Genomic DNA, 27,815 nt, shown 5'->3' with positions numbered 1-27,815 from the left:
GTTTTTATTTTGAAGTTCAGATACCAAAACATTTTCTTGTTTCTCTTTCATTGTCTTGAACTATAACTGCCTACAGGAAGAGAACTGTAGAAAAGAGAGACATTTTTTTTTCCATTCTATCAATGTATGAACTGGATATTCTACTGAAACATCTGGAAACAGAAGAGGGGTAAACAATTGTTGCAAGACGAGGATGAAAAAATTTCATAAAATGTTTGAGCACATTTCTTTCAACGAATTTCTTCTATCTTGCAAAATTCCATTTCCATTTGTGTTGTTATACAGTATACGTGCGTGTAGGACAAGACGAATAAAAACGTATGGAATTCTCATCCACAGAGACAGGTTAGTCTTTTCAACATCTCTTTGACTGTCTTTTTGATTTCAATAATCTGCATGTTCAATTGTTTACATTTAACAATCATTTATAGTGTTGATTGAAGAAAAAAATCTTGATTATATTGGGAAGAAAGAAGTAGGAAGAGGATTTTTGAAGAAGCAGAAGACAAGATGTCTCGGATATTTCTTTTTATATAAAATGATGATTATGTTATTAATGTAAGAAGTGTCGAGTCCTTGATCTCTCGTCATTGATTCAAATTAGTCTACATAAAACGTAAGTAATTTCTGCTTATCTGAATATATTTTTAAATTCATATTTTTAAGAAATGTTCGAGTTTATAACAGAATTAAAAATTATATAAAGTTTAAAATGTGATAATCTTCTTTGTAATATACACTGATTTTAAAAATTGTAGTTAAAACGAGTTTCAATATCATTATATCAATGTTGTTAATATGCGTGAAGCCGAAATTTTGTGGTGTTAGATGTATAAGAAAAGAATTTCTACAATTATTATTTTTAGTTTTTGAAATTAATTTGCTAGAAAACAATGTTTTACATCATTGTCATATCATATTTTATACAGAACTTTTTGTCATTGCAGATTCATAATCCGGCGATAAAGAGCATTTGTTTGTAAGAAATGCAAAATTGTTTCAGGAAAAGTCAAGAATTAAAGGATGCGTTTCTTTTGTTTAAGAAGACTGAAATTTTCTTATGTCATACGAAATGATATAAGAAAATATATTTCATGCAAATGAAGAGAAAAACGAAATTAAATGAAGATATTTTAAAGATAATTCTTAATTTAAATTGTGATAGAATTTATGAATGTTGGTTTATTTCTGAACGCTTTGGTAAGCACTTATTGTATACGATGCGGTGAAATTATTCGAGACGGTTATAAAGTTTAGTTAAAGGAAAGTTATTAGAAAAATGCATATAATTTTCTATCTGCCCACAAGTTTAACATTAAAAATAGTTTGGTTAAATTTAGATATTTATATATTTGACTGACAATAAATTAAAGAGAGTTTTGGTCTCTTTAATTTAAAAATATCAAAAGCAATGTCTAACATTGCTTTTGATATTTTTATTTCTCATATTTTACAGGTTCCACAAATGAAAAGAACAGGAAATATCAATGCGACACTTGTCAAAAAGAATTTACATCAAAATATTACTTAAAACATCATCAGAAGTATCACACTGGAGAAGGTCTCTTGTGTTGTGAATTCTGTGATCGTCGATTCAACACTTCTGGCAATCTAATCAATCATGTCAAGATGCATACTGGAGAGCGGTCCTTTATCTGTCAATATTGCAAACAATGTTTTGCAAGAAAAGATAGTCTGATAAAACATCTTCGAACTCATACGGGGCTGAAACCTTACACTTGTGAGCATTGCGGACGAAAGTTTTCAGAAAGTGGATCTCTGAGAAATCATGTTCGTACTCACACAGGGGAGAAGCCTTACACTTGTGAGTATTGCAAACGAACTTTTAGACGAAAAACTACTCTAGTACAACATCTTCGTCTCCACACCGGAGAGAAGCCGTACTCTTGTAACTATTGTTCAAAAAAATTCCATTCTAAAGCTCCTTTAAATCATCATATTATTACTCATCATGAAAATTAGTTTGTTGAATGATATCATTTATGAAGCAAAATGTGAATAAGAAACAGGGATCCAAATAATTAAATAGTTGTATTGGTTTCAAAAAACATTGATATTCGTATTTAGTGTTTATTCAACATAAAATAATGAATTTTTGTAGTTTTAAATTCCTTGATTTTCAATTTTTATATTTTATATAAACATTTGATTTTATTGATGTAAACTGGAAATGTTTTGTAGAATTATTTTTCAATAAATGGTAGGTTAATGGTTTTATTTGTAATTTTTAATTAGGACAAGGTTTTCCACCCTTTGAACAGGAAACAAAGTAATAAAATAAAATTCAGATAATTAGGTCTACAGTACATAATATAGAATGTTTAATATACAATACTCGATATAAAATGACTATTGGTGCATATACTTTGTTTCATACGGATTGATCTGTAAGATCGGATCAGTCTTTGTCGTGTGATACATATTGCTTCTGTCACATATTTTAGTTGGCGGAAAGGCAGTGGCATAGCCTGGGTATCAGCTGCCTGGGTGGAAGAAAATTTCACCGCTTCCTTATTTAGGTATCTCAATTTAAAAGACTAAAATATACAGTAATTCTAAAGAACTTTTCAGCAAGAACAATCATCATTATTGTGTATTGTACAGGTTCAAATTTTTACAACATATTATTATTTATTGTGAAATTTTGCTGCCCCCTAAAAGTGTTGCCCCTGCCGCCCCCACTACGCTACACCACTGCGGAAAGGGTACAAGTAGGATCATATTTTCTCCATGAATGAAATTGCTCACATAATGATAAAATGGGAGAGTGCATGCCATGCAATCTGGCAAAGTTGTCTCTTAATACTTATTTTTCATCTCAGTTTATCAGATATTTTAATAATAATGATTTTATTTACCATTTATAAGTTTTAAATACTTTTCATTTTGACAGTTAAACATGGAGGCCACCATCTTTAATCTTTTTTATTCGATCCAAATGATCCTACCCTCCACTTGAATTGGTTTGTTTGCGATTCAGTTGATCCTATATACCAGGGGTGGCCAACTTTTGTGCACATAAGATCTACTTTTTATCGTAAAAATGTGTCGCGATCGACTTGTTGTCATAGGCATAGTCTAAGTGGGGAAGGGGAAGTGTGAAATACATACTATGTTTATACACTGTTTCAGTACGAAGTGCACTCGCTGCTTATGAGTCAAGTCATAACTGCATGCATACAGTTGTGTTCGGTTAGAAATATAATACATTAAGTCAAGACATCGCTAGCGATCGACCAAAATTGGCTTGGCGATCGACTTGTTGGCCACCCCTGCTATATACCATTTGTATACATGAATATAGATTGATCGGATCACTGTAGTTCATTTGTACACATGATTTGAATGATTAATCTTGGATCAGTTTGAATACAAAAGTATATGCACTCTAGACAAACAAAATCCAGTAACGAAGCTGTGACGTCCTAGTGACATAATAATAAAGCTGTATTCTATTTTACTTTACACATTACAAAACAATAATAAAAAATAATAAAATTTACACCTACCTGGTAATAGTAAAAAAATTAAGTGTTATGTAAAAAACGTTAGCAACAGATCATCACAGCTGGTCAGCACCAGATATCCTCCCCTTTTCTGTCACGTGTGCTGGAAGGTGTGGATTGGACATTACTAGTAGTAGTAATTCTTATATCTTTGTTAAAATATGTGGTCAAGATCATGCAGATACCATTAAGTTTTAGTTTCAGATAATCAATTACTTTGTTCGCATTATTACTTTTTAGTTTCGTTAGATGGGTGTTTTCCCAGATGTTGGGAAATGCGGAACATTCATCAAGTTGATGTATTATGGTGTCTGTCTTGCCAACTGTCTTGTATTATTATGTGATACTGTTAGCATTCCATGCTTTACTGTTGAGTGTTTGTCATATATTTTCTTTTCATTTCTTCTTTTTAGTTGATGGTCATTTTATTGTCTTTTGGCTCTTGATGTTCTTTGCATTCATGGCATTTGGATAGATTTTTGTCTGTGCATTGTTTGTCGACTCACATGTTTTGGTATTACTTTTATTATGTTGTCTATTTGGATAGACTGTTTTGGTGTTTGTCTATTGTTGCTCCACTTAGGTTTATAATGCTTGTATATTCTGTTGTCTTAGCAGGGATGGGTTTTGGTGTCTTCATCCATTTATCCACTTTCTGTTGCCAGGGTTGGATGACAATCGGTTTTTTGTTTATCTAAGGAGTTTGGTCCTGGATATAGTATTTGTAGGTGGGCTATCATATGTTGTATGATTTGATTTTTGTACTTTATGGCACATCTGATTTCTATGAATTGTACAGAGACAGCAGCATTATTTTGGATCACTTGAAGGTTCTAGTTATGTTTGGTTTGAGGCTCGTATATTTGTAGAATTTTAGTTTGTTGCTACAGGCGTGTTGCTTTGATGTGGCAATCTTCAATGCCTTACATGCCTCAGTGTTTGAGCAGTTATGCTATCTGTGGTATAGTATTATGTTCAGGACTGTTATGTATGCCAGCACTTAGAGATGTGTATGGGTGTCTCTGGAGCTGTTTATTTATATTTGTTTTTCCATCTGGTTTAAGCTTTCATTGAGCTATTGTCCCTATTGTTTGCACTATTTAGCCCTCTTATAGTGTAGTTTGGTGTGCTTATATCTGTCACAGTTTATGCATAGTCTAGATTGCTCATTGTATTATTCCATTCCATATGGTGATAGAAATATTCTGAGTCTCTCCAGGATATTAGTTACCATTATTTTGATGTGTTGGTCCTATATTTGAACCTAGTCATGTTAAGTGAATCCTTGGTTATATATTTTTCTTATCTTATATTTTGTGGGGACTCCTATAACAGACTCACTTGACATATTATTCCTTGGTTAGAATTATTTTGACAGCCATGGCCATTTGTGTGTTTCATAGACAGTATTTCAGTAAGACATGATTGTTAAACTGTTACGTGGATTTGTCCAGCCCACATTTTGTTGTGCAGGGTGGTCCGAAGACTGTAGTTGCATTTGTATAATGTAGCTTTAAATTCACAGGAAGCTAGTACGTACAGCTATATCACTATTTCTCCCAATACCTGTGTGGTATGGTTGCATTTAGCTTTATATATACATATATATATAGAGTTTTGTTGTGCAGATTGGTTATATTATTGTTGAAATATTTGTAAAGCTTTGGTCCTGTAAGGTGGCTGTTTGGTTGTCCATATTTTGCATTTGGGATTGGTTAACTGGACAGACTACAATGTACGTGTATTCTATTATAGAAGTTCTTCAGTATGCGAGTTGTTACTCCACATCCAATAGTCTTTCAGATGGTCATCTTTGCCGTTATCGGTGGTAGGGCTTGCTTCCACATCCTTGGAAGAAAGCCAGTAAACGGGAGGATTAGGAAGTTTAAGGTTTTGTGCCATACGGCTGTATGCAGGGTCCTTATCCAGGGGACCCTTTAGAGTTTTTTCTGTGAAATATCATTGATGTCTAAATTTGTGACAGTATGATTTCTTTGGTTTGATAGTCTTGTTTAATTAACATCCTGCTGAAATAAAATTCAAGAACAAGATTTATAAAAATTAGAAATAAATAAAACACATTCAACATATTAATCAAAAAATAAGAAATTATCTTTGAAAACTTCGAACAAACACTGTGAAAAAAAAATTTCAACTTAATTCATCACAAAAGGAACATTGAAGACCACTAAACTTCTTTTGAGAGAAAAAATGAATCATCTTTAGGTTTGTCCTTTTTTTTTTCCAAGAAAATTAGTCTTGGGTTAGATATTTTTGGCACAAAAAAATTATCATTCAAACTAATTATATTCCTAAACTCCCAATAAAAGGAGTCGGAAACACCCAACATAAAACCTCACAAATTAAAATCACACTATTCTGTTGAAGAATATAAGAACAACCATAATAATAATGTAATTTTTTTTATTTCACAAACCCAATGAGTTTGATGATTAAAATTCCTACAAGCTCTAACCAGAGGGAGACAGAGAAAGCAGGATATTTTAGTCGTTTTCTTTAATTCTTTTCGCCATCCAACACAGAAATAACAGTAAGTTGGCTTGATGATATAATAAATTCTTCATAAAACATTTTGTTAATTTTTCCATAATCTATTCAAGTTAAAATTAATCAAACGCCGACGTTTTTTATATATCAATTTTTATTGTGGTAATGATAATTTTTTATTTGATATTCAAAATTAACAAAATTGTTATGTAGAAATTATGTTTCTAATAGTTATGCACATGGTGTATACGTATTATACACAATTTTTCGGGTTACGATGCCAAATTTGTAAAACTAAAGATGAATTAAAATTATAGATGCATTATTATTAGCTGAAGTATTTCAAAATTTTTTAAAATTAAGTTTAAAATATCAAGTTAGATCTAGTATACTTTATAACCACTCCCGATTTAATACGGACTTGTGGACACACAAAATTTAATTAGAATTGTTAATGATACGGGTAATTATTTATTGCGACAGCGTCACAATACCCTGCTGCAATTTATTATTAATTTAAAATAGATGCTCTCTGCCCCGAATTAGTGTATGTCGTACTTTTCCTTGTTCCTCTATTGTTACTTAGACGACCGGCATGACTCTATTGTTACCTATCTAACACACCTCGGGAGAAGGTTTTAAAATTGAAATAACGTTTCGGTTTGCATCGGTAGTTCTTATTAGTTAATCGGGCCTTCTGTCTCTAAGGTTTCTGTATGTGGTGTCGTCTTTCATCTATCTAACTCCGTTCTCGAGACTAAGAAAAGACGGACCACAGTGGAAATTTACAGGTATACAGTTTTTTGAAATTTCAGTCCAAATGTTGTGAATAAAGAGAAGAAATTATGATCATTTACCGTACAAAGCTGTATTATAGACAATTAGATTTATTGTTTGTTATTAAATTTATGTATAGACTTAATAAATACAATAGCGAGGTTGAGGCCGAAGTTTTAAACGCGAAAACGTGTACGTCGGACGTTCAGCGCCGCTTGTCATTGTCAAAATTCTAGGCTTGTAGGAAAGCGGCGCTGAATGTCCGTACAGTACATGTTTTCGCGTTCAAAACTTCGGTCTCAACCTCGCTACTATGTAGAAAAATAAACACTAACTTATGACACGCACGTGAATTTTTGACAATCAATTAACTAGGAAAGGAATTAAAAGATTCGGACGATATAACTTTTGTAAATTCGTGTAATATATTCATTATAAATAAAAATTAATTTAATGTAAATTATTTTTATTTTTTTAAAAAAATAATAATAATATAAAATTGGGTTTGGTGGCGCTATGTACATAATCTTCGACTGCACTGAGAGACAATCATGACACAAACCAATGTTGTATGTAGAACAGTTTGTAATGTTTAGTAATTGTTAGTAAACTTTAATGGCTTAAATAATCCAATAAGCTAATTTAAGTCATTTTTTTCCTACATTAAAGTGTTTGACGACTCTCACTAAGTAAATTATACGTGATCGTGTGTATTGAAAGTAGGTTTATCCAAATGTCACAAGATGCACCTCAAAAGATGTGTGCATGCAAGAGGAGGATTTTTGTAAATGAATGCACAAAAAGGAGGTGTAAATGGCATCAAAGAGATATTAACACCGATAATAAACAAGCGTTTGGTAAATCAAAGCTCAAAGCGAGAATAACAAACTTAACCTGTTACTATGTAAAGGAAGGTTATGTTACTCTGCTACAGAAAAACAAAGCATTACAGGAAATAATACAACTACAAAGAGAAGGTATAAATCACATAGCCTGAAAACATGTACAGAAAGTCTAAAACAATGTGAAAGTGTTCCATCAAATCCAGCAAATCAATCTATTTTAAAACCAAATAAAGTCCATAAAAAGATATTATGATGAAACCACATCCACAGTAATGAATGTTTTATGAAGTAAAGATGCATCTGACCAATTGAAAGTTGTGTTTGTAAATAATAACAGAAACATAAAATTAGCAGTGATGAATGAATGGTTCCATTATGTGAACAAAATAGCTAATTTCTAACTGTGAAACTATTAATAAATCTTGCACATTTCACTCTAGAAAATGTCAACCTTTTATGATGATAATGTCGGTAAAGAGTTCACAGTCTGAGGTATTTACTATGTTTTGGCCCCCAAATGATGGAAGAAAATAACTGTTAGGTCAAGCAGATAAACTTTATTTTTACTTATTTATAAACAGAAAAACTTTGAAAACAGTTGGATTGCTTGTGTCAGTCCAGACATCAGATACTGTATGATAAAAAACAAAAAACATCTTAAAATCAAATGAGGTTTAAAGACTATTTGTAACAATATTTGGTGTCAGATTTCCTATCAATAATCCAATGCTATAACTAAAAAATTTGGTCATTTTGCCAAAAACCTATTTCACAAATTAATAGTGCCTGCATTAACTGTGCAGATGAACACATTGCTAGAAACACTTCACAAGGAAAAATGATCACACAGCTATAACATGCATGTAAATTTTGATCCAAGAAAATTATGCACTAACTGTCTTGGGTCAAAAAGATTAGAAAAAAAGACATTTAAATAAATTACTAAGTAAAAGATTTAAACAACTACATGTATTTTAGTGTATATTTTCCATTCATCAGTAAAGTTGAACTGCATGAAGCTATATATTCTGCAGATCCAAAGAAAGCTCAGGTATAGACAGACAAAGTACTATCCTCCTACAGAGAAACTATGAACTACTAGAAATTCTAAAGATATATAACTCTTGTTGAAAGTGCTCTTATTTTCCTGAATACTGGAAGTTAACCAAAGTCATTCTACTTCAGAAAAGAGGAAACTAATCTAACAAATTATGTTGAATCGGCATTCTTGCAGTTTTAGATACTAGAAAAAGTTATCTTAAACAGACTTAATTGGATTAGTCAGATTGGGGTGGATCTCAACTAACCAATTTGGTTTTAGTGAAAATAAATCAGTAGAAGATACAGTCTTCTGATTCACAAACTTTATTGAAGTAAGCTTCAAACAAAATCTCTTTATAGCAGCCATTTTCCTGGATTGTAAAATTTCCATTGACAATGAACAAGTGTCTTTGGACAAGTGAAGGAACATAAGTATCTAGGTATGTCTTGACACAAAACTGAATTATAATCTACACATTGAATATATCTTGAGTAAAGTCATTAATTGGCAATCAGCTATTAAGATGTGCCATAAACAACTAGGGTTTAGACTCCAAAGCATGCAGATGTATACTAAAAGGAGTTGTGCAACCAATATTCATATGTGCTGCCTCATCTCAGAGACTTGTCTTAAACAAAACAATGTATATATCAAAAATTTCTTCATGTCCAAAGATAGGAAAATGTGCAAAATCTACACCACAGTATCCGCTGCTTCTTAGTTGTAGCTAAGCTGACTCCACGGTCACTATTTTCAAAACAAGTCTTTTTAATATACCACAGTACTACTACTCAAATTGAAAATGTAGTATAATTTTAATTTTCAAACATTTTTCATCCACCTAAATGACCTTCTTCAGGACAGAAAGAAACAAATTTCAATTTAAAAACAAGAATGAAAGCTAGATTGTCCTCTAAAACAAGTTGATTTCAAATGTTAATGTTTGAGAGCAACAAAAATTTAAATGCACATGTTCCAAGACATAGCACATGCACATGCAATCTGATACACAGAAGTTTTTTTCTGTGTGTTGGATTTTTATGTAGATTAAAATATAAATATATAAAAATAAAAACAAAAAAGAAACCACAAAAATAAAATAACACTAAAGGAAATAAAATACATACATTTTTGTTAACAATAGTTTACGAGTTATGTAAGAACTAAATTAACTCATAATACATGCACTATGCCAGACTAAAACTTATATGTATGCACAACTACATATTATAATATGTACAATAGTGTCTGTTACTCTCTACAGGTTATTTATTATCACAATTTGCCGTCTTGAGCCCAAATCTACTAATGCCTTCCATGCAACTGAAATTGCATCACAGTCTTTATAATTGGCGGCTTGCCCCCTCAAGAACACTTTGCAGATTTGCCAAGTTTCTGTGTATCTTAAAGTCTTGAATAAAAACCTAATAAGATACACAGAAACTTGGCAAATCTGCAAAGTGTTCTTGAGGGGGCAAGCCGCCAATTATAAAGACTGTGATGCAATATCAGTTGCATGGAAGGCATTAGTAGATTTGGGCTCAAGACGGCAAACTGTGATGATAAATAATCTGTAGAGAGTAACGGACACTATTGTACATATTATAATACGTAGTTGTGCATACATATAAGTTTTAGTCTGGCATAGTGCATGTATTATGAGTTAATTTAGTTCTTATATACATTTTTGTTAACAATAAAGTTTACGAGTTATGTATTTTATTTCCTTTAGTGTTATTTTATTTTTGTTTTTATTTTTATATATTTATATTTTAATATACATAGAAATCTGACACATAGAAGTTTGACATGTGCATTTAAATTTTTCTCAAATGTTAACATTTGAAATCAACTTGTTCCATGCACAATCCAGATTTCATTCCTGCTTTTAAGTTGAAGTTTGTTTCTTTCTGTCCTGAAAATCATTTAGGATGACTGAAAGTGTTTGAAAATTAAAATTATACTGCATTTTAAAGATTTGAGTAGCAGTACTGTGGTTTATGACAAGTGAAGTTTTCAGAAAAAATGTTCATTGGGACAAGTTGTATTAACAAAAATAATACAGATTTGCTAAAAACGACCTCAATCATTTTTCTTCCCATTATTGATATATAATATCCACTATAATCAACCAACCATAATTGTGGAAGGACCTAAATAAATACATGAATAAAACTTCTACTGCACGCAGTGATATTTCCACTAATAGTCCACTGATGGCTGTAAAAAGAACCTTGTTAGTTTATTTTTTATTTGTTATTTTTTCACCTTGTTGAAAATTTATATAATATTTTCCTGTTCATCTTTCTAAATATCTTCGTAAATGACCGAAAATGTTGATTGAGACTGCTGAAAATTAACTTTATTTATACTAAAATATTAATTATCGACTTTGAAGATGACGTATTTTCAATTTTATAATCAAGAACGAATTAAACAATATATAAGCTTTAACATTTTCTCAGTTTGTCATTCTTTTGAAATTAATTCTTCTAACGAGAACAATTAAGCCACACGTCTGCTGAAGGTAAGTAGTTTACTGTTAAAATTTAATATTTTTATTAAAATATATTAATGATCAGTAACTTAATTTTTAAATGTGATTTTGATTTTAATATAAATCAGAATGTTAGGAAATAGCACACAAACCAAAAAAATAACAAGGAAAATTAATTTAAAAATCCAAAACATGAATTATCTTTAGATAAAAACAAGTCAATTAAAACTCATGCATATAAAATCACTTATGATCAACCTATGGAGGGATGGCATTTCAAAGTAATATGTTTCTCTGACAAGATTGAAAGGAACTTATCCTCTAAATAAATACAATATTAATGTAAAAGAATTTAAATATTTCAAAAAACCATTTGATGCAATAGAAGAATGTTTGGATGGATACACGAATATTTAATTTTCAATTTTCTGGATAATTTATAGGCATACATAAGGTGTTTTTTACACTTACGTTGAGGAAAACAGCTTATAAAAGTTATGTTAGAACTTACAGAGCTTTAATTTCAAATTGTAATGATCATGCTTACATCACTTGAAAATATTACACCTAATATTTACGATCGCTCTCATACAATATTTAAGATATTTAATAGGGGAAAAAAGTGAAATCTACTCCATACGCGGCGCTAGTATCGACGAGGTTGTAAACAGACTAAGCGATACGTTGTCGGTTCTAAAGTACGATTTGTTAATTCTTTAAACGAAAATCCAATAATTATTTTAAGACTGGGTAATGGCTGATAGAGGTTTTAACATTCAGGAATAACTAATTACTAAAGAAGTTGTGTTAAATATACCCACTTTTATGAGAGGAAAAGCATAGCTGAGCAGCAGTTTGTCATCTCGAGACAGAAAAACATCTAGTAAAAGAATACATATTGAACGTATTATAAGAATGGCTCGTACTCACGTACTGTACATATAAAATTTTGAGGCAACACATGCATCCGGCAGTAACGAAACTTGGCAGTGAAATTATATTTATATGTTTTATGTTATGCAATTTTAGACCATGCATTGTTGGCAGAGATTCTTAATTTGTTTCACTGTTAGTCTAGCTCTCTATTAATACCGTATATAATTTTTTTTTCCATTCTAGACCCTAGCCTAATTTAAGTTTTCCATCTATAGTATTTTTAAATTTTTGTCTGTTTATAAATTCTAAGATTAAGAATGTATACTATCATACACAGTAAGGTCTTCATTGTGAAACTTCAATTCAAAGTAATATAGTGGTTTTAAAATTTGTACTATAGTTGAATAAATATTTGTAAGCTAATAAAAGAATTTTAATCTTTAAAACAAAATCTCTTTTTATTATTTAAAAAAATTCACACTATACACCATCTAGAAAAATTTTACATAAACTCAAATTGTAAAATAACAATTAGCTCAATTATTTTATAAACTTAATGTTTATAAAACATTTTTTTTTTAAAAAAGAACTGGCTTAATATGCTCATGGAAAAACATAATTAGTGTTTCAATCATGTCTGCAATGAATTTATTATCTCTTGGAATGATACAAACTTTGAAGTCACTTTTTGTGTAAATAAACAGATGAGCAACTTGTCTATTTGTCACTGCTAATTGTCCTTGGATTTGATGAAAATAATCATGATTCCGTTTTAAAGTAATTTTGTCATCAGTACATTCCAAATATGGTATCTTTAGCACATTCACAGGAAGTTTAAAATTGGAGTAAGGACATTTAACTTCTAATATTTTATCATCATCCACTAGCCCATCTGGACTTGCAGCTAAGAATGGGTATTTTGAATGAAGAAACATGCCACATTCTTTCACAGGAGTATTTACAAAAGAATATGTTTCGATTGCTTCTTTTTCATACCTTAAGCCGTGAGAAATTGCCTTACTTTTTATTGGCCTACTTGACAGTAATGAGCCACACAATTTTACTCTGTCTGTTGATTTTAATTTACAAACTTTTCCAAAGTTTGAAGATGTCAAATGCAACAAATGTTCCTTCTTCCAAACTGCACTTTTTCATTGTAATCTGGTCTCTTTTTCCAAATGTTTTATGTACTCCCTACTTGCTTCAGTTACATGTAAAGCACTTAAAAAACATTTCAGACATTGTGCTTTTGCAATAATCATGATCTGATTCTAAAGCCCTCATGTTTGCTGGTTGCCTTAATTGCAATATCGGTATTGCACAACCACTTTGCATGTTCATTGCCAAATTAATAACAAAGTTTGTATAATCAGGGATTGTACTGCCAGATGGTCTGGGGTCAAATTTTATGTCTTCCAATAATTTTCTTTTCATTCCTCTCTTCTTAAATAAATGAAATGGAAGCTCACTAGCCTTAACTGGGGAACCTTTATGTTGGCAGGTAGGCTGATGGAATGTTTGCAGAACCTGTGTGCATGTTTTGTGACACTTATATGTGCCTGTTCTTCCATATTCTTCTATTGCCAATAGTGTTACACATACATGTTTGCAATACGCTTTAGGCCCTTTACCTGCTGTACATTCACATATTACATTTTCTATAACCCCATCATCTGTAATTACTAAATCTGTGTAAATCTGTTCCCCTTGATTAATTCAGATTTTACATTACCTTTAAAATATAAAAAAATGTTTCTCTTTTGTTCCTCTTATTATTAATAAGAATTCATTAAAATACATCTGCACAGCAGACAGTGGCATTCTTTGATCTGACATCTCCATGTAGGCATCAATTGTCTCTATAGTCAAAACTGGTATTTGTAAACTTGGAGAGAGATCCTTATATTCAGATGAATCAGGAAGTTTGAGTTCAGGAGAGCTATCACAGGATATAGAAAAATTATGAGTTTCCTGATTCCTCTCATATGCCAGTAACCTGAAAATTATTGTAAACAAGTTTAATAACTAGTTAAGATATGATCACCAATATTTTATTTAGTTTTTTCTGTCTCATTGACAGGAAAGGCAAAAATTATTATTATATATTATATTCTTACCTTAATATATTACATATAATATAAAAATAAACAGTATAAGGTAACTGAACAGTATTGACAAGCACCTAAATATGGCATATATATAGTGTATGCCAGATTTAGTAAAAGAAAATGGGCAAAAATTCACTTGTACAAAAAGTTTATTGGTGAAGAAATTAGTCTTATTGCATTAAATTATTGAAACAAGATGACTTGTGACCAATAAAAAAGACATTTTGATTATATTTATTTTAAATACTCCAAATATTGTTTTCTCTTGGTAAAAGATTAAGATATATATCTCTTATATTGTCTTAGAACTTCATAGAAAGTAGTTTTGTTTGTATTGATTGTTGTTCTAAATTACAGTGATAACCTATTGGTACAGTTAACATTTCAGATACTGGTATAAATTGGTTATAATATATCAGGCTCAGTACATGACCATATTCCAAAGGAAAAAAAATTTATTTTAATTAAAGTTTTGACCTTATGTATTGGTTAGACAAATGTGAAAGGAATCAATGAGAACTTTACTGATCTTTAAATGTTTTTATAGACGAAAAATGTGCATTTTGTGAAATCTTATTCTTAAAACTTTCATCTACTGGTAAGTTACCTTATCATGTAATAGTTATAATGACTTGAAATTATAAATGTAATAATTAACGATAAAAATATAGATGTAGATTATTTTAACTTACCTTTCTATTAAATCGGCTTTTCTACCAGCTAACTTGGCATTGTACTTTTTTAATTCTTCCTTTAATTGTACCGTTGTTAACCTTCCTAAAAAATATTTTCGTTCTTCCTTTATTATAAAGTAAGCTATCCTTCGAACGGAACAGCTTGTTTACAACCGTATCGATATGCGCGACACCTATGTCACGTGATCACTTTTTTCCCCTATTTCCGAAACCGAAACCGACAATAGCCAAAGTCAACGAAAACCAAGGTATTACTGTATACGAATTATTCCACTTTACAACTCGACAGAACTCCTTCCTCTTTGGAACGGCTTCTAATCCGAGGCAGGCCTGTAAATTGGGCCGAAAATGTTTGTGTTTAATGTGTAAAGTGAATGCTGGAAATGTATGAAAAGTGTGTTTGTATGATTTTAACCAAACATGTCCAGCTTTTAGAAGATACTGTAATTGTAACTGACAGTGATTATACAGGAAATATTGGAGTATTAATACATAATTGTGGTAAAGATGATGATGCTGTAAATGCTGGAAGTGCAATTTCACAAATAATAATTGAAACAAACCAATATCCAACTTTTACAGAAAAATCTTTTCTGAATAAATTCTCTGCAAAAGGATTTGGTAAATTTATTAAAACATTAGAAAATCTGCACTGAAGAAAAAATAATTAATGTATGTATGAATTCACATTTTTATATGATCATGTACCATTATAACTACAAAAATCATCTTTTGGAGTGTTCATTGTAGCATCAATAATTTTTATAAATTATATATTCAATCAATAATCACTGTACCTGAAAACACTGTATCTAGAATTATTATACTCATTGCAAAAAATAAAAATATGAACATTTTCTTTTGATATTCAAAAAGTTTTGAAAGTATATGTCGCATATACGTTATTGCTTTGCATCATTTATCTTATCTGATATGTCATGTAAAGTTTCATTTTTATTCTTAGATTGTTTCTGAACATTGTCTTCATTTTCTTCTTTACGTGACTATATTTGACAGATACAAGTGGAAATATTTATCTCAACTGCTAATTTTTGGTGCACTTAAAGACGACCGCTTATCTGCATAACTCTAGTTAATTCTAATTGAGGGTGAGATGATCAACCTAGTTAATTCATATTACTAAACAGATAATTTTCAATTCATTAACACAAATTTTGTTTGCCTCCATCAAATATTTCGCTACACTTTTCTGTTATTCAATATCAAATTATGTGAATAATTATGTATAAATGTATTTTTATAAGAATAATAAACTTTATCAGCTAAATTATTGGCCATCATATTTTTATAAAATATATTTAATGTTAAATGTTTTATTCATGTATAAATAGATATTTTGTTGAAAAAAATATAGAAATTTTACTGTTACATGGTGCCACTTATATTTTTTTTAATTGACAGTTCAGTTACATTGAAGCCAGCATTCAAGTACAGAAATGGTAAAGTATATTTTTATTGTAACTATTGAATGGATTGAGAGTTGTTTTCAGATAATTGGAGACTTTTACAAAGAAATTGAAGTGTCGTTCGTGAGTTTTCTTCACGTGAGTGGTGTTACTTTTTACGATGTCGCTTTCGGTTGGGTTCGTACTTCTTCAGAACAGAAAAGATAACAGAAAACAACAATGAATATGTTTAGTATGAAATATCTTGCCTGCTGCTGATAACTTTTCTCTAACTAGAAGAGAAAGGTTAACAGACATTCTATTTTTTCTCTGTTAATAGCCCAATTTTTTGTTTGTCTCAGCTCCAAGACTAATGATTAACAATAAAGTGTTTAACAACAATAAAGATCATTATTTTCAATATGATTAACATAAAATGTACAGATGATAAATTACTTTTGATATTCGGATACGATTAACATTTTATGTTAATCGTATCCGAACGTATCGGATACGATTAACATTTTATGTTAATCGTATCCGAATAGGTATATTTTTGAACATCTTTGCATAATTAAAACAATGAGATACGAAAACATGCATTACTGACTTCCGGCAGTGGGTCTAATACAACAAAAATATTTTTGACCTGTTCATATCTTCCTCAGAATCTACAGAAATGGAACAAAGTAACAAATCAAATACAAAACTAGTATTTTAAAATTAAAAGAGAACAACTGCGGAAAGAGACTTATGAATATGTTGAAAACATTTTTATTGTATTAACCCACTGCTGGAAGACTGTAATATGTGTTCTTGTATCTCATTGTCTCACATTTGCCTCAGCTCTTTTGTTATCGAATTAATTAACTCACACATACTTTCATTTCTAAACACTTACGACTCTGGTGCACTTTCAAATCTTTATTATAAACTGCGGGTAGCGTAAACATGTACACATTTGTCTTTCATTGTCTTGAACTATGGAGGCTTACAAGAAGAGAATAATGAAAAAGTGAAGTGGGTGAACAGATTTTCTTTTCTTCAAACAATTTTAATTCTTACAAGACATCGTCAAAATGGGAGGATGAAAAAATTTGGTAAAATGTTGGAGTACATTTCCTATTGATTCTACCTTGCAAAATGCCATTTCTGTTTCTGTTGTTGCACTTTCCCGTGTTGGAGAAAATGGAAGAATTATGGAATTCACTCATCCACAGAAATAGGTTAGTCTTTTTATCATCTCTGACTGTCATTCTGGTTTTGATAATCAATATATAATCAATAATCTGGATGTTCAATTTTTTAATTTTAATATAATGATTTATAGTGTTGATTAAAGAAGAAAATCTTGTTGATTATAATGGGAAGAAAAAAGTAGGAGGAAGATTTCTTAAGAAGCAGAAGACAAGATTTCTTGGATAACATTCATTCTATATAAAAATAAATGTTATGTAATTGAAGTAAGAAGTATTTTAAGTCCTTGAGGTTTTTTCGACGATTCAAGTTTCTTAAATGAATCTAAAAGAAAATGTAAGTAGATTTTTACATTTCTTCCGTAGATATTTTTAAATTCACGTTTGAGTTTATGTAATTTTTAATTCTGCAACAAAAGCTTAAAATGTGAAAATAGAAGGTAAAATCATCTTCATAAAATACTGTAATGCTTGATCCGCTTGATTTTAAATATTGTAGATAAAACTATATTGAATATTATTCTATCATTAAATAATGCCTGAAAATTTTATAAATCTGTGTCTGCGGGTGTATAGGAACCTTTTCGGTAATTCAATGATCCAAAATTAGAATTCAATTATATCTATTTTCGTTGATGTATGTAATCAATCAAAATAAATATAATTAAATGATATGTTTTGGATCATTGAATGATTAGTAGAGTTCCTATACATCTGCAGACACAGGATTATGGAATATTCAAGTATTATTTAATGTATAGTCAGTGATTCCAACGATTCCAACAACAAAGGAATTATTTTATTAATTTAGTTAATATATATAAATATGTATGAAGCTGAAAATTTTTGGTGTAAAATGTAGAGGAAAGAACTTGTAAAAGTATTAGTTCTTAGTTTTGAATTTAATTTAAGTTAGGAAATAATGTTTGATATCTTTCTTGAATTTTATTTCATACAGAATGTTTTGTTATTTGCAGATTAAGTATCCACCAATAAATAGCATTTCTGCGTAACAGTTGAAGAAATGTTTCCAGGAAAATGCAAGACCTGTAGAATGTATTTAACTTTTTTGTTTACAGAAGACTAAAACTGAAGCCAAATATAAGAAATAATATAAGAAAATATGAAAGAAGAAAACATATTCTATGCCTATGAAGAAAAACAGACAACTAAATGAAGAGATTTTTAAATATTTTTTGAAAAGCATGCTCCATATAAATTATTTTAAGAAAAAAATAAATTACAATAATTTCTGATAGTATTTATGCCTGTTTGTAATATTTGTGAACACATTGGTAAGTAGTTATTGTATACAGTGCATTGAAATCATTCAAGGAGCTTGTAAACTTTAAATTTTAGTTGAAGAAAAATGATGAGAAAATTGCAAGTAATTCTTTATCTGCACACAAACGTTTAATAATACTTTAAAGATAATTCGCTTAAATCTAGATATATGTTTGATTGACAATAAATTAGAGCTTCGATTTTTAGACATTAGTTGGATATTGCTATTTATCGTATTTTACAGGTTTCACCAATCGTAAGAGAAAGGGAGGGAAATATCAATGTGAAATTTGCAACAAACAATTTATTTCGAAATATGGATTTAAATATCACCAAAGAATTCACACTGGAGAAGGGCTATTAAATTGCGAATTCTGTAATCGTCAGTTCAACCATACCAGCAGCCTACGTAACCATGTCAAGACTCATACAGGAGAGAAATCCTTCACCTGCGATCGGTGCATGCAAAGTTTTACACGGAAAGAATATCTGATAAAACATCTTCGAACTCATACAGGGGAAAAACCTTATACTTGTGACCATTGCAGTCGAAGTTTTTCAGAAAAAGGAACTCTGAGAAAACATATTCGAACTCACACGGGGGAGAAACCTTTTACGTGTGACTACTGCAAACAAAATTTCACACGAAAATACACTCTGGTAGAACATCTTCGTCTTCATACTGGAGAGAAGCCGTACTCGTGTGATTATTGCTTTAAAAGATTCTGTTTTAAATCTAATTTAACTCACCATATTATTAAACATCATGATGATGAGAATGTTGAATAATGATAGCAAAATGTGAAGTAACAAAAATGGATCAAAATGATTAACTCATTGCATTTCTTTGAAAAAAAAAATATATATATATATATTTGATGTTCGTATTTAGATTCTATTGAATATAAAAATAATAAATGTTTAAAGTTTTAATTTTCTTGATTTGCAATTTTTACATTTTATATAAAGTGTTGCTTCTATGGATGTAAATTGAAAATGTTTTGTAGAATTATTTTTTAATAAATAGTAGTTTAATTAAAATGCTAAAATACGTAAAATATCGGTGCTTGTGTGATTTACTTACATTGAGTACTACACCTATGTCTCCCCACCGATTTTGATGAATTTTGGCACAAAAGTAATGTTTTGATATGATGATACAGCCATACAAATTGTTTCATTCTGAGAGCGAGTTATCGAGATTTAAAAATTAAAGTATCCATCTGCGTCGTCTCTGCCATTGGCTAGTTTGTAGAGGTTCCATTCCATCACAAACAAGTTTTTTTTTGGCATTTAACTGTGTTTTTATTGTTTTGAATGATGAACTGTTACAAATGCATGTTTGATAAGTTTTCTTGCTCAAGATCTTAAGAGCAGAAAATGTTTTCGGTTTCAGAAAATAAGGAAATTGGACATGAGAGAATATTTTTTTGGAAAGTGGAGCTTCGACTTCTCACAGTTTAGGAACACAAAGAAAAAAACACGAGAGAAAATTTTTATTAAAGTTAAGTCTGTGGAAACTCGCATCTGATCTAACATGGCGACATGCAGAACCTGTTAATACTTTTGGAGTTTTACAAGAATTGTCTGTAGTTATCACGATGGATAATTGTTTATTGTATGAAATGGTAAACATTACATAGGCGTCAGCTAATCTTTCCATGTTTATGCATAACACTTCGCTATTTTATGAGGTAGAATCAATTTCTGAAATCTCAAATAACTGGTTCGCAAAAGATGGTCTACCATCTGTTTGCAAACCACTTATTTGAGATTTTTCAAACTGGTGGACGATCTTATGTTCCAAACAGATCTCAATCTGGAAATATGTGATGTTTTATTGTTGCACAACATTGTTAATTTAAAGTAGTTATGCTGACATCCCTTTGCCACAAATATAGGTAATGCTGTGTCTAATTTATCAACTTGGTTTTTTTTTTGGGTAGAAAAATAATTTAGCTGATGTGGAAAGAGAAGATCGCCTCTTTCTGATGACAATTGTGACTTTAAATGTTCATCAGGGGCAAAAAAGTCGCAAACTACTACAGGAAATCTTGTTAATTCGAATTCGGATAGTTCGAAATCCCGTTAGTTCGTAACCATACTTTTGTCCTGGCCTGGGATATACAGATTTACATGTTGAGATTGGTTAATAAGTGTCTAGTCAAAATTAAAACCTCTTTAATTAAATTAAGTATAAGAGTCTTCGTTGTTATAATAAGTACATCAACATCATGTAGTAAAAAATATACATTCATAATCAAAATTATGTGTACATAATACCAGGTTTATTTCATTTAAAATACAGTTTTGAATTAAAGAAAATTTCATCTATAATTGTCCATATTTAGTTCAAATTATTTTAACTTACAAATAGAGGGAATTTCTGAAGGCAATTATCGTGCCGGTTTTACATGCAAATTAAGACTTGTGTTAATTGCTTTTCTTATGTAAATGAAATTTATTAATTTAAATGCAGGCAGTCCTCTACTTACGAACTTTCGAACAAAGCCGACAGATGGCCGGATAACATGAGTGTGAGTAGAGTACCTAGATATCAGACTAGCGACACACAAGTCCGCCACCATGTTCTGTCGATCGACTGTCATCACGTGGTCTATGGGTTTACATGCAGAAGTAACGATTTTTTTTAGTTTAATAAAGCATTTTTACGAATAAAATGCTTTATTAAACTAAAAAAAAATCTTCATTTCTTAATGTAAACCCATAGACCACGTGATGACAGTCGACAGAACATGGCGGCGATGACTCGTGTGTCGCTACTCTGATATCTAGGTACTCTAAGCGTGAGAGGTAGGTGAGAGGCTCTTAGTTGAGTTTGGACTGTAGTCGTGTGTCAATCTTGTGTGGTGTCATTTGTTTACTATTAAAGTGCAGTTGGTTATTTTTTATGTACAGTCAAGCTTATTTTTGAAGTTTTACGTTGAAAACATTTACAGTACATACATATGTATACATTTGTAGTTGTTTTAAATGAGTAATTTTAATAAATAATGTACATGTGCTTGATTTGAATTTATACTTCCTTTAACAGTCTTAATTCAACATTATTCAAGTAGCCTAAACATTACATAATTGTAAAAAAAACGTTGTATTTGAGTTTTTGCGCCAAACATCGTCTTTTCGAGTTACGAACATTTCGACTTGCGAATGACCGCTACGAACAGATTAAGTTCGTAAGTAGAGGACTTACTGTAACTATTGTTGTAACCTGCTGCTGTTTTAAAGAACAATAATACTTTTTTTTATTTAATTTACAAACAATATAGACAAAAAGAATTAGGTTAAGTGACAAGTAATATGGCAATAGAATGTTTACAAATGCAACTTTAAGTTACGAAATTTTTTCATAGGTTCAAGTGCGCTATGAGATTAAAAAAGTTTGAAAAAGGTTGAAAAACACTGGCTGAGATCAAAGTGCCTTCACATTATAAAAGAACAACTCTAATTTGGACAACATGGCTTTGCTTTTACAGTAACACATTTTCTGGTGTGACTTTACCCATGGACTACCTTCTTTTTTTTTTCTTCTTATTATAAAATACGGGATTGCAAGATTGGACTACAAGTAGCAGATTGAGGTATTTGTAGGGTGTAGGTTACTATATTTGGGCGACTTACTTTTCGGGCCATTTTCAAAATAATTTGGGCTATATTTGAAGAATTCTGTCTTACTTTTAATGAAACCTATCTGGCAACGTGTGAGGATCTCATCTGACATGTGCTGTTTACCTACAGTTTATTTATTGGGCTGCAATTTGAAAAAATTGTAGACCTATAAATTCTGACTATGGTCCATTTGTTTCTCTGTCATTCCTTAATCTGTAGAACGGAGTTAAATAAGGGCAGAAGACTCCGATGGCCGGATGGCCGAGCGGTCAAGGTGGCAGCCTACCGCTCTGGGGGACCCGGGATCGAATCCGAGCGGGTCGAAAATCCCCAGGAATTTTTCGGGGGTGGTCCGTTCGGATATGTCGGGCCCCGTCCCTCACCACCCGGTCGCCCCATTGTGGGCCTGGCCGAACCCATAATGGGCCTTCTAAAAGAGGCCCTCTTAGTGCCCACAGGGAGGAAAGAGTTAAATAAAAAAAAAAAAAGGCAGAAGACTCAGATTAACTATATACGAACTTTGGTAAAAACCGGAAGTCACTAGATTTCAATTTAAATATTTTTCCTGAATGGAATTGGATGGATGACTGGCACGACTGTATTACGAACAGAAAATGTATGATAAAAAGGGCAAGACTACTAAAAATAATTGAGAACGTTGACGAAAGATTACAGCGAAGTATTGTGACAATGTCACGATAAATAATTGCTTGTATCATTATTATTAATTAACGAATACAAAAAAATAACGTATACAGAACGTTATTTTTCGTATTCCGTTTGTTTAATAAATTACACCAGTTACATGGCATTTGGCAAATTGTAAACAAATATTTGAATCTCGGATAATTCGAATTCGTGATTATTTCACCTCTGGAATTTCGAACTAACGAGGGTTTCCTGTATGTAGCAGGATTGCAAAATAGTCGTGCTGAATGCAGACCAACGATGTAATTGAAACTGGCAAAGTCAAAAGCCATAGGTGCCAGAAGTTGCCTTAGAAGTCAACCACTACACCACTGAAAATCAGGTTCACACATTTCAAATGCCTAGCACAGAAAAATATAATGATATTAATTAATGTATGCGCATCTCATCTGAAAGCTTTTGCTGTGCAAAAGTATAAAGAAATTGGCTAATTTAACTTCATCGACTAGCAATCTGTACATTTTAATAGTTTTATAACATTAGTAGTCGAAAAATAACACGGCCAATCAGCAAAATAGAGTGGATCTTATGAAGTTCGATCATCTTACTACAAACTGAATAATTTGGTGTCACGGACCCATAAATCAGGTTATATTTTGTGATCAAGATATAAACCATATATCTAAAATACGAAGTCAGTAATTTCGGAAAGATTACTGTAAAGAACACTAAAAAATTAATTGATTTTTAAGGAGCAATTATTTATTGCGACATCGTCACAATGCCAAACTGCAATTTTTAATCATATTTTTAATTTATTTAACTCCACCTCAACTTAGTAGTGGCTTGCCCATATACACAGTGATGATACTCGAAATAGTTAACAAAGGGTTCGCTAGCAGAAAATTTTTGCCTGACAATCACCGACAAACGAAATGGAAGTTTTGGCTAGAAATAAATACGATAACTTTTCTTGCGATATATCTAATAATCAGTGGCGTATTTGGAACGTAACGAGCCCTGAGCGAAGACCAGGTAACAATAGTATATTAGTGCTGTCAACCCCCCTTTTTTTTAGGCAGAGAAATTTTTCACCTCGAATGGCACTACTCATAGTAGACAGATGTCATCTCTCGTAATACAATATCCTTTTTATTTCACTGTCCACAGCCCGACACGTGTTCCACAGCCATCTTGTATTATCTTGCGCGCGTGGGATTGTGGGATCTCTCTTACGACTGGATCTAGTTTCAAGAACTCTCTTGAATCGATCGCGATTAAACCTCGTTTCGGTCGAGAGAGATCGCACGAAGACATAGTCCCGACCTTGCTCACAATCTAGATTGAAATGCTTGGTGCGAACGGGGTATAAGGCTCTAGTTTAGTAGTATTACAGAGTATAATACGTATATTTTAATATACTTTTTAAAAAAAATAACAGAACCACTGAGAAATGTTCCGTAAAATTTTCAGTTTTCCGAACCTTGTTCGGAAAACTGAAAATTTTAACAACGGGTTCAGCCGAACCTGTGCGAACCCGCTGAATATCACTACCGCATATACATCATATTTTTCTTTAGCAAAAGAATCTAATACCTTGCAGGGGAAAATGTTCGAATTGAGATAACATGGCCTCCTAACCAAAGGTTTTCATTAGTGATGTAACGAATATTCGGTTACTACCGATATTCGGCCTATTTTTTGCTATTCGGCCGAATACCGAAAATTTAATCACTATTCGGCCGAATACCGAATATTTAATCACTATTCGGCCGAATACCGAATACCTAAAAACAGGAGGAAGAAATAACAAAAACACAGTAAATTAATCATTTTGGTAACTTTTATTAATGCTGAACATTAAATTATCATTATTAATGTTAGTAAGAATATCACAAAACTTCACAAATAGAAACCCCTAATAATATATTTGAACTGTTCCACAACTGGGGAAAAACTAGACCATACGTCCCTACTAAAGTATATCCTTAGGGTACTATTCAGTCTACAAATACGTAGTAAAAACAAAATTTTAGTGCTTAATTAAAGAGTTAAAAAGATCGATTGCAAATAAAAAATTAAAGTTATAACTTACATCTAAATACCAACAACTGCGGAATATTGGGCTATTTACGGCTATTACATAAATTATAAACGAATTTGGCACTAGAGGTAGACATTAGACTCCATCTCATATTAACTTTAATAATTATAATTTAATTAATTAATTTAAATAATTTAGACCTACTGGAAGAAAAAATCGTAGTGACAGCAGGCCAATAGAGCAGGATGCGCGATCCTTGCCATAATATGGTTTGCGCGCCAATTTTCGTGCGCGCGTTAATCAAGCCGAATAGTTTGGCCGAATATTCGGTATTCGGCTGAGGCCGAATATACTATTCGTTACATCACTAGTTACAATCTTTTCAAATTGCAGCCAAATATATCATCTCTCACTAAAGCAAGTGGTATTGTGACTACTTTTCAGAGATGATATATAAATTTTGTATATGAAATTAGATACATATACGTATATAATTTTATATTAAAATGTAAAATACATCTGTGGCTATTAACTCGCGTGCATTTTCAAATGCACATTTTAATTGCTTTTCATATTTGGGGCACACAGAAATAGTTTCCAATTTGGCCCTTTACTTATTAAGGCTGACCCTGGGAAAAAACACGATAAATATAGTCATTCCAAAAAGCTGGAAGCAATAAAAAAAGACATTAATAGAAGAACCTTTTGGAGTAGATATCTCTGAAAAAGATGTATTTGAACAATTAAAAAATTAATCTCAATTTATCAATTAAAAATAGGTGAAAATATCTTGGAAGGGTTTGAAAAACTTGGAAGGTCTTTCTTTGATTCATTTGATGTACTATGTGAAAAAATTATTGTATATTTCTAATAATTATTTTAAGTCTAATAAATTTCCATTAAAAATTAAATTGATATTTGATTAAATAAATGCTGTTTATTAATTAGCAATTTCATCAGTGGGTTCCAAATAATTTAATCATTAATATTAAGCACAAACTTTCCGATAACGTAGCCAAAAAAGAAACTAATTTAAAATTTTCTTGACGAATTTTCTTATCCGTTTTGTACTTTCTTCATTTATTTATCAATTATTGTTTAGAAGAAGGTTTATCTGAACTCGAGGGCCGCTTGTCAGCCTCTAACATCTCCAATCTCCTTCTCTTAATAATAGCAGTGTGTTGGCGGCTTGTACGTTTTCATCCACTCTTTCTTCCGATACCTGTAAAAAAAATATTTTTACGAGTACATTAAAATTTTTTTAAAAATGAGTCATTCTAGTTTATACAAGAAGAAAAATAAATTTAAAATATTTACATATGAGAATTATATAATTCTAATGATAACATTTTTCCACTTTAATGTAAAAATAACATTAAACTGTTGTAAATAGAATCGCTCATCATTGACATTTTCCACTTTTCAAGCAATCACGACAGTCGAAAATAGAGAATTCTTCGAATACATCTTTTTCTGAAACATCGCCTGCAACAATAAACACAAATGAGGGCAACAAAAACGATGAACAATGTGAAGCAGACGACAAAAACGGTAATTCTGAATCGTCGGTAATATTTATAGCATTTCGATGTCATATATGTTCGTTCAGCACTCGCTTGAATGAGAAATGGTTGCAACGTAAGCAGTATCATACGGTAGAAATTCCTTCCACCTCAACAGTAATTATATCATTTATTCTTTGAAAATACATTATAGTTTTAATAATTCACGTTTTAATTAAATAGAATTGTATATATATGTTCAATTAATTTTAATATATATGTTTAAGTTTTATTTTAATATATATGTTTAATTAATTTTAATATATATATAAAACAAGTTTCTAAATTAAACGTGTTTTTTTTCTTTTGAAATAGAATAATAATAAACATAAATTTGCAAACCCTGTTAACTATCACAGAAGAGAGTTACAATAATTTTTGAAGAATAAACTTCTTCAAAATTAAAAATTTTATTAAATACCTCTATAAATCTTCCAGCAGCAAAAACAACCAAAAAAATGAAGTAGGCAATACTCTTAGAAGTTAAAAAATATATAAAATTTTATTAAATACTTCTTTGATCTTTCTTACAGAAATGGAATAAGAACATACAAAAATTTATAATCTATGGAGCAGTCACAGCAGTCACATTAACAGCGACTTATTTTGGACTAAAAAGTTTCGTAAATCCGTACATAATTACAGCGATTCTATGGCCATTTTATAAAATTTCCAAATCAATGATAGAAAATTAAATTAGTGAGTCGAAACAGAGAAAAAAAATATAAAAATTATTATATTATTAAATATAAAATCAAAATTCAGCTTGTTAGGCATTGTACCGAAATTATATTTATAACCATAAAAGACAATCATCATCTTGAGCTTACCTATATGCTGTTATTTTTTGTCGCAATGTACGTTGTCATTTTGTTGAGTTTTAAAAATATTTTGATGTGTAATTATGAATATTTATAACAATACCTTGTTCATATCAAGACGATGTGCTGGAAATATCCTCAGGCACACTGTGAATACAATCGGACAAAGGCAGAATCAGTTATAGACATTTTGAAAAATGTGTAAGATGATGAACGCTTTGAATGTTCGTGACATAGGGGGAAGTTGTTAGCCGAGTGGTAAATAACATGACCCTTAGAGTCGCTTGTCTTTGATAAAATTAAAAAAAGGGTTTATTAATTTCAGTGAACACAAATAATTTACAAGAAA

General features: G+C 30.9%; 1 protein-coding gene and 1 long non-coding RNA gene across 2 annotated transcripts; both read left to right on the top strand.

The window, feature by feature from the left end:
• Nucleotides 1–713: 713 nt before the first annotated feature.
• Nucleotides 714–19,819, top strand: LOC136973374 (oocyte zinc finger protein XlCOF6-like). Its single transcript, XM_067268099.1, has 4 exons — nt 714–1,200; nt 1,457–1,982; nt 8,636–8,708; nt 18,969–19,819. Exons 1-4 carry the CDS (start codon nt 1,095–1,097, stop codon nt 19,548–19,550), a joined length of 1,287 nt encoding a protein of 428 aa, XP_067124200.1. The 5' UTR covers nt 714–1,094; the 3' UTR covers nt 19,551–19,819.
• Nucleotides 10,117–16,687, top strand: LOC136973375 (uncharacterized). The gene is made up of 2 exons (XR_010880484.1): nt 10,117–11,226; nt 16,298–16,687. It is a non-coding gene; the product is annotated as an uncharacterized lncRNA (long non-coding RNA).
• Nucleotides 19,820–27,815: the final 7,996 nt, after the last annotated feature.

The sequence above is a fragment of the Centruroides vittatus genome, unplaced genomic scaffold, assembly GCF_030686945.1.
Source record: "Centruroides vittatus isolate TY-2023 unplaced genomic scaffold, ASM3068694v2 contig_3156, whole genome shotgun sequence".
NCBI lineage: Eukaryota > Metazoa > Arthropoda > Arachnida > Scorpiones > Buthidae > Centruroides > Centruroides vittatus.
Note: the sequence above shows the minus strand (reverse complement) of the source record. Positions and strands in the feature narration are given on the sequence as shown.

Excerpts from the sequence above, each read along its gene's own strand:
- LOC136973374 (XM_067268099.1), top strand. The coding sequence starts at position 1,095 with ATGCAAATGAAGAGAAAAACGAAATTAAATGAAGATATTTTAAAGATA. Across the intron at positions 1,983-8,635 it reads ATTACTCATCATGAAAATTA|TGTATATTTTCCATTCATCA; the intron begins GTTTGTTGAATG and ends CATGTATTTTAG. Across the intron at positions 8,709-18,968 it reads CAGATCCAAAGAAAGCTCAG|ACATTAGTTGGATATTGCTA; the intron begins GTATAGACAGAC and ends TTCGATTTTTAG.